Raw genomic sequence first — 8,229 nt, forward strand, 5'->3', positions numbered from 1 at the left:
ACTATTTTCCAGTCCTAGAATACAATCTACCCAACTGAAAGAAAATTAAGTGGAAAATGCATGTTGGGAAATTAGAACAGTGTTTTGTCCAGCACGAGGGCTCAGAGCTGTCCTCATTCCTGATTTCTAGGAATTCTACAAGTCCTAGTTTCTCCACTTGTGTGTTCCCTCAGCCTCATGGGGCCTCCCAACTTCTATTCCCTCAGGTCCCATTGTTCTCTCCTTCCCACTCCCAGCCTATTTTCCCACCAGAACATATTTTTAAGCCAATGTAATATTTAGCTTCGGATGCCTCTGTGATCTGCAGCTGACTTCTTGAGAACAAAGATCAGAAAACATCTTGGGATCCACCTCTCAGTTCCTACAATGGGGCCTGGCTCAGGGCAGGTGGTGCCATAAAAGACCCCACTCCACACTTCCACGCATCACCTCTTTCACCCCACGCACCAAACAGAGTGCGAGATAAGCAGAATTGGGGGCCATGTTTTTACAAAAAAGAAAACTGAGACTCAGAGATGACATGCTCACAGACAGTTAATGTTAAAGGTCTGACTCCACAGCTCTTAACCATTTTGTTATCTCTTGGTAGCAGTTAAATTAAGTTGGGCAAATACCCCAAAAAACTCAGCTGACTCTCATGGGGTTTGGGCTCACCATGGGGTGGAAGACAGGAAGTGGAGAAGACACAAGGTAAATTGTCTTACTTTCAGACTCATTTTGTCAGAGATGAAGAGAGGGCTCTTCAATACTGTTGGGTCCAACCCCTCAATGTACAAATAAAGAAATAGAAGCGCAGTGAGGGCACTGGCTAGTCCAAAGTCACACACTGAGGGACAAGACCAGACCCAGCCAGTCTCTCAATACCCACGGTCCTTGCACAGCAGCTACATTATAGACACAATGAACTCCCAGGACGGCCAGGACAGGGAGCAGAGCCCTCCAGCCAGCAGGCACTGTCATGCCATGTCACTGGACAACGTTAGATCCAAGTCTCAGGGTAGAAGCAGAGCTGGGGGAAGGGAGACAGAGAAATTGCAGTTGATTCTACAGCTTATCAGTGATCTTCACAAAGTGGAAACTTTCCACAGGCCTCCCCAGATCACGATCACATCTGGTGCCCTTGAAGAGTTCAAAAGAGGAAGTTTGGGTTTGGTTGTAATGGATGAAGAGCACGCAGACAAACGTACGTCCAAGCAGCAGGGGGAGAGGGGGCCCAAGACCCAGAGCTCAGACTCTCCTTTGGGATCCCCCGGAGAGAGTATAAAGCTAGAGCTCAATCCTGGGCAGGCTCCAACCAGGACAATCTAGGCTGCAGGTTCAAGGTCAAATATGCAGGTCCTCACTGGGAACGTATTTATGTGTGTCTTTTTATTCAAAGAAAGAAGTATAAAGAGAATGATCTGGAGGCACATCCTAGACTGTCAATGCTAGAAGGAAAGCCAAGATCTCTTTGCCCAACCCTCTCATTTTGTAGATGAGAAAACAGCGAATGGAGAGGGGAAAGAGATGAGCCCAAGGTCAGAAAGAAAGTATGTGGCCGATGCAAAATTGAACCCAGGTATCTGGACTCCTGGTTCAGTGCTCCCGCACAACCACCTGGACGGAGATGGGAGCTGAAGAGGTGGCAGGACTGTTGGCCAGAAGACCTTTACTCCTCCCTCCCGCCCTGCCGCCAGGCCCCACCATTCAAAACACACACATCACTCATTTCATAGACAGAGGCTCAGTATCTTTTTGGATTTGACAACGCCCAAGCCAGGGCGGGGGCTGTGGCAGGGACAGAAGGGTGGAGGAGGAAGGTGGGGAATAGAGATGGATAGAATCAAGGGCTACCGTTCTTCAGCCAATCAGGTGTGAGGAGTGACCAAGCTGGGCCTTCCGTGGCCCCTAGGAGTGGGAGCCTTTCCTAAACCCCAGCTGACGACAAGAGCCCACCCCTCCCCCTTCCCCTCACCCTGCCCCTCCCTTAGTCTCTGAAGCTGGAAAATCAGGCTTGGTCACGGTGGCTGGTGCTGATGACCATGTCTCGGCCCAGGTGCCCGTCAAAGCCAGCGCCCTAGTCCTGGCCCCCACAGATAGCCAGCAAGGCCTTCATGAAGTCTCCGGAGGTGTCACCCTGGCAGAGGCAGAGGGAGAGCCGAGTAAGTGAAAACAATCCTGATGATCTCGATGTCCCTCCTCCTAGCTGCCCACGTTCCATGCAGTCTGTGCATCTACAAATGTGTGTATATGACATCCCTTTCCTACACAGAAACAGATATGCAACAGCCGCACTATCTGGACTATACTTTTTTGAATTAAGAGAAGATCTCAAACCAACACACAGAGTCTCCTCACGCTTTTTCACGCCTGTATCGTATTCTACCACAGGACATACATCAGGTATTTAAGCAGTCCTGTATGGAGGGTTTCCACTCTTATGACTATAAACAATACTGGCATAAACATTCCTTTACGTGCCCTTGGGAATAGGTATGGCTAGTCTGTAAAACAAATTCTTAACACACAAATACCAAGTCCAAAATGTAAATGTCTTGAATTTTAAATTCTCCAAACTCCCCTTTGAAGATGTGCTACCAAGTTACCTTCCCACCAAGTCTGTGTGAAACTGCCTGTGAGATTTCCCACAGTCTTGTCAACCAAGTACAGCATCAAACTAAGATCCTGGTCAGTCTCAAAGACAAGAAAATGGGCTCCATAGTGAAAAGAGTCGGACACAAAAGAACCACATAGTACTTGATTCCATTGATAGGAAATACCCAGAAAAGGCAACTCTGCAGAGACAGGAAGTCGCTTGATGGTTGCCAGGGCTGGGGGTGGAAATAGGTAAACAGGTACAAGTACCATAGCAGGTGATGGAAATGTTTTAAACTGGATTGTGGCCATGCTTGTACAACTCATTGCATTTACTAATATTTTTAAAATTATACCCTCAAACAGGTGCATTTTATGGTATGTAAATTATACTAGTTCGGTAACAATTTTTAAAAAGCAAAAAAGAAAGGCCCTTGTTTTATCTGGCAATCTTTAATTATAAACCTTTGAACCATCTGGAATTTATTTTGGTATAAACAATGAGGCAGGTCTTTCATTTAGCAACATCCTGGCTGTCCTCAGAGGTAAGTCATTGAGAAAAAGAGTATGGGAATAAAAAGGACTTCGAATCTTATATGTTCAGGGATCTGGCTCTCAGCCCCTTCCCCACTGACCTCTAGCGCCACTCCTCACCTCAATGACTTCATTGAGAGACTTGTCATATTTCTCAATGAACTCCCGCCGGATGTTGAGTAGGTCGATCTCACTCCGGGAGACCATGATCCTGGTGAGGGTCTTCTCATCCGTGCCGGCACCCTGGTGGAGCCGGGCATGAGGGAGACACAGGGCAGGAGAAGAAACAAGGCCAAGTCAGGCAAGGACTAGAGGGTGTCTATCTGCCTCTCTCCCTTTTCCTGCCTCTGTCTCCCACAAACAGTTCTGACCCTAATTCCCTGGGCCTAGGGCTGACCAGACAGGCAAAACTGGCTTGTCTGAGTTAAAGAGTGTACCCCCCAAATTCACGTCCACCTGGAACTTTACAATGAAACTAATTTGGAAATAGGGTCTTTGCCCATGTAATTAGTTGAGGCCCTACTGGATTAGGGTGGCCCTCGATCCAGTGACTGGTGTCCAGAAAAGGATGGCCCGGCTGGTGTGGCTCAGGGGTTGAGCACTGACCTATGAACCAGCAGATCATGGTTTGATTCCCCGTCTGGGTACATGCCCAGGTTTTGGGCTCGATCCCCAGTAGGGGGCATGCAGGAAGCAGCCAACCAATGATACTCTCTCATCATTGATGTTTCTATCTCTCTCTCTCTCCAGCTCCCTTCCTCTCTAAAATCAATACAAATATATTTAAAAAGAAAAAAAAATTAGAGGATGTATGGACATGGACACAGCAGATACAGATAAAGGCAGAGACTAGAGGAATTCATCCACAAGCCAAGAAACACCAGGATTCCCAGCAACCACAAAAGCTAGAGACACCAGCAAGTTTCTCCCTCGAAGCCTCCAGAGGAACCAATACTGCCAACACCTTCCCTTTGCCCTTCCAGCCTCTAGAACATGAGAGAGTAAGTTGTGTGGTCCCTCAATTTGTGGTCACTTGTTACAGCAGCTCTGGAACACAGGGCTCAAGGAGCAGGCACAGCACAGGGACTGTGTGGGCAGCTGGGGCCTACTTTGCCCCGAGTGCTCGCTCACGTTAGGAGTCAGAGCCGGCACATGGTAAGTTCCAAGTAAATGGTGTCATGTTTGGGCACAGCAGGCTGATCGGGCTCTCAGCTGGCTCTCACCACGCAGCCTCCCCAGGCTCTGTCAGCAGCTGAGACTCTACTTGCTGGGCTGAGAGGGTGGCCAGCATGGCCTGGGTTTTTGGGAAGCCAGGGCCAGACCCAGAGCCGAGAACTTGCTACCTTTTGTGATCATTTCATAGGAGGCACTGTGTCAGCTGCTGGAAGGTGAGCTCTGAGAGGGCAGACTGTGTCCCCAGAGCACGTTTCTCAACCTTGGCCCCTGGGGCCGGATCATTCTCTGCTATGAGATCTCTCCTGTGCACTGTAGGCTGTTGGCAACCCCTGTCCTCTACCCACCAGGTGCAAGCAGCTGTGACTCCCCAAGCGGTGACGCCCAAGATGTGTCAGAACACTGCCAATGTCCCTGGGGGCAGGGCCACCCTCCCCCGACGGGCTGAGAACTACGATCCTAGAGCCAGACACAGGGCAGATGCTGCCAAATATCCAATGGGGACCCAGCTGTCACAGTGCTGCTCTGGGGGATGGCGGACGTGCTGGAAACGGAAGGAACGGATGAGCACGTCTTCTTACCTTCATGGACTTGTAAAGTTTGTCGGCAAAGAAGAGAGGCTTGTTCTTGACACTTTGAACTGCAGGAAGAGGCGGGGGATGCAGGGAACTTGGTCAGAGGAGCTGTGCCCAGACTCTGGGTGGGCCTTTCTTCTCCCCCTTCCTCTCCCCGCCACCCCCACCCCCCCATGGCCAACCCCAGGGTCATACTCAGGGCCTGGCACACTCACTCCCCTTCCTGATGCCACCTCTGGTCTCACTGGGTTGCAACTCACTCCCTGCCGAGGTGCTTGTAGCTAACCAGAGGGGAGCAGAGGGACTCAAAGGGAAGAAACCCTCATGAACCCAGGCCCTGGGCCGCACACTTCTAAGTGCATGGGAATCCCTAGAGAACTTGTTTAAAACTCAGGTGCTAGGCTCCGCCCTAGGGGCTCAGATTAAAGGACTATTTCGAGCAGAGTTCTCAGACAATGGTCCTGGAAGCATCACTGGGGAAGTGGAGGAAATGCAAATTCACATGCCCCACCCCAGGTGTGCTGGCGTTGCAACTCTGGAGGTGGGGAACCACCAACCTGTCCCTCTTTGCCTGGGCAGTCTTAGTGTCAGCACGAATCAGGATGGTCAGCAGCCCCTGATGCCCAGATAATGCCTGTCTGGCTGCACCAATCCAGCCCTTTCTCAAGGCCTGGGGGTCTCTAGCCCTTGGCTGCTGAGGGATTTCAAGGCTCCAGAGCACACATGGGGGTGTCTCAGACACCAGTCCCAGAGAGCCAGAATGACTCCGGATAAAAGTATTTCTATGAGGAGGGCAGGGGGCAAGAGGGTGGAGCTGTGCACCCCAAGATCACAGGCACACAGGGTCAGTCCTGCACCCTCCCTGGGACAGGCTCAGGAACCCGTGGGAAAGGTCCCATTTTACCCCGAGCTTCCAAGCTCTGTATGTAGTTCCCTACCACCTTCCACACTGATCCCAAGCTCCTCGGCTGAAAATCAGAGCTCCTACCTCCCTTTGCTGTCTCACCGCTCTTATTCCCCCGTTCTCGGCACGCACTAAGAATTTCCTTGTGCCTCTGTCCTCCTGGTATGGAGCTTCCCATCTGCCCTCCACTACTTTATCCCCGCAACCCCGCCCCATCCTGCAAGGCTGTACCTGACATGCACATCCCCAGTTGTGTCACCTCCTCCAAGAAGCCCACCCTCACTCCAGGCCCAGGACTCAGTCCATCTGGTTAAGGAGCAAACTGGGCAGAAACTTCCATCCTCAGCAACCAACCCTGAAACCTGAAGCCTGCTCACCTGCCTCAGAGGACCCTGGCCCTGCCACAGTGGAGTGGTGAGTGTGTGTATGCGTGTGTGTGCACACGCGTGTGCACGAAGGCTCGTTCCAGGTGGGAGGAGAGAGGAAAGAGGGAGAAACACGAGGAGAACAAGATCTGAAAGTGCCCAAAGACCAGTTGTTCTGGTGACTGCAAGCATGAGCTCTGGCTCAGGCAGCCTCTGGTTGGAGTCCTGCCTTCACCACTGACACGTAACTTCTCTGAACCTAAAGGTCCCACTTGGTAAAATAAGCTGATAAAAGTACCTCAAAGCTGTATGCGACTAACTCCGCACAGGGCCCGGCAGGAAGTAACAGTAACAGCTAGCACTTCTCCAGTGCGTTCTATGTGCCAGGAGGAGTGTTCTCAGTCTACACATGATTAACTCATTTAAATTTTACACAGACCACTTTATCGGCTGGATACCGTTATTCTCTCCACTTTACAGAGGAGGAAACTGAGGCACAGGGTTTTTGTGGCTTCCCCAAGGTGGCAGAGCAAGGATTCGCCCTAGATTCACTATGCTATACTGCCCCCTAGGTATGGCCCAGGGGGTAACGGCCGATTGAATGCTAAATAACAACAATATCTCTATTTCGTCTATTCCAAACATCTCTAAAATGTTAACATCTCTAAATCGGTGTGCCTTATAATTGATGGCAATTATGTGAAATCTTCCACCGATATCTCCAGGGGAGATTAAAAAACAAACAAAAAACACGAGCTTCGATGCAATGCAGTTTATAGTCATAAAAAATATACTACTTCTCATTAATGCTAACAGACACAAGTTCAACCTGTGCTCATATCCATTCACCCATTTCTACACAAGGAGAAATGAGGTCCAGAATAGGAAAGATGTTTTCAAAGTCAAAGACTCCAATCAGGTTGTGGGTAACAGAGGTGAGTGGATTAAGTACAAATTAAAAAAAAAAAAGAAGTGCAAATTGGTGGTTACAAAACAGTCACGGGATGTTACTTCCCAGCACAGGGAAGACAGTCAGTAATGTTGTAATAACTATGTATGGTGCCAGGTGGGTGCTGGGAATACCGGGGAAAACACTGTGTAAAGTATGTTATTGTTCTATGTTAAAGTACAGAACACTATGCTGGACACCTGAAACCAATACGAAATACTGCAAGGAAACTGTAATTGAAAAATAAAAAAAGTAAAATTTTAGAAAGGACTCAAATCATGCAAGAGAGAGCCAAAGAGATCTAGGTGCGCGTGCAGTATGAGTGTGTGCGTGTGCGTGCGTGTGTGTGTGTGTGTGTGTGTGTGTGTACACCGGAGTCCTGCACACATTGTGCCCCTACCCAGCCCACTATAGCCCTCCTGGTGTCTCCTGCAGGGAGAGCTGTTTCCTCTTCCTGCCCTGCAGCCTGGAACAAGCGCTCCTGCTGCCCACCGATCCATCACACAGGCAGGGACACGGGACGACGCGGGAGCCAATGAGTGGCAGTGTTGATTTTCCGGTACCAGTCGCTTAGGCAGCCGCCACAGCCACATGTTCAGGAATCTGCCCATGTGCCCAACGCCCCCAGTCCCTGCCCTGGACCTCGAGCCCCTTCCCTTGGTCCCCGCCAGTTACCAATGGCCACAAACGCGTCTTTGACATCCCCAGACATCTCCTTCTTGATGACGTGCTCCACGTCATAGTTGGTCATCTTGATGAACTCCTGGAAGACTGGCCCAAGAGAAGCCCCAGAGGGGGGGTGAGCTTCAGCTCAGAAGGAGGAGGGAGACCACCCCTCCCCCGCACCCAGCTCCGCCCACAGGCTGTGGAAAGGGCAGCAGGTATGGCTGTGCCTAGTGCACCATCACTGAGGGAGGAAGTTCTGACCTCAGGCTGCCTTGGGCTCAGAGCCAAACCGTGTCAAGTCAGACACTGCCCCAGAGCCTTGGACAAGTTCTAGGAACAGGGCCAGGGCAGTAGATGAGCGTGGCTCCCAGTCACAGCTCTACCGTGAACTCACTGAAGGACCCTGGAAGACCCCTCCCCGTTTCTGGGCCTCCCACCCTCCTGTGTCAAGTTGGGACGGAGATTACTCTAAGGCAGCGGTTCTCATCC

General features: G+C 50.6%; 1 protein-coding gene across 1 annotated transcript in view; it reads right to left on the reverse strand.

The window, feature by feature from the left end:
- Positions 1-1,351: 1,351 nt before the first annotated feature.
- ANXA6 (annexin A6) overlaps positions 1,352-8,229 on the reverse strand; it is a 49,793-nt gene continuing 42,915 nt past the window's right edge. Inside the window, exons 23-25 of the mRNA XM_006766271.2 lie at positions 4,863-4,921; positions 3,229-3,351; positions 1,352-2,116 (exon numbers count right to left, since the gene is read on the reverse strand). Of these exons, the coding sequence (XP_006766334.1) occupies positions 2,057-2,116; positions 3,229-3,351; positions 4,863-4,921 (242 nt within the window). The 3' untranslated portion in view covers positions 1,352-2,056. The remainder of the gene's footprint in view (positions 2,117-3,228; positions 3,352-4,862; positions 4,922-8,229) is intronic.

The sequence above is a fragment of the Myotis davidii genome, unplaced genomic scaffold (assembly GCF_000327345.1).
Source record: "Myotis davidii unplaced genomic scaffold, ASM32734v1 scaffold18, whole genome shotgun sequence".
In the NCBI taxonomy this organism is placed as follows: domain Eukaryota; kingdom Metazoa; phylum Chordata; class Mammalia; order Chiroptera; family Vespertilionidae; genus Myotis; species Myotis davidii.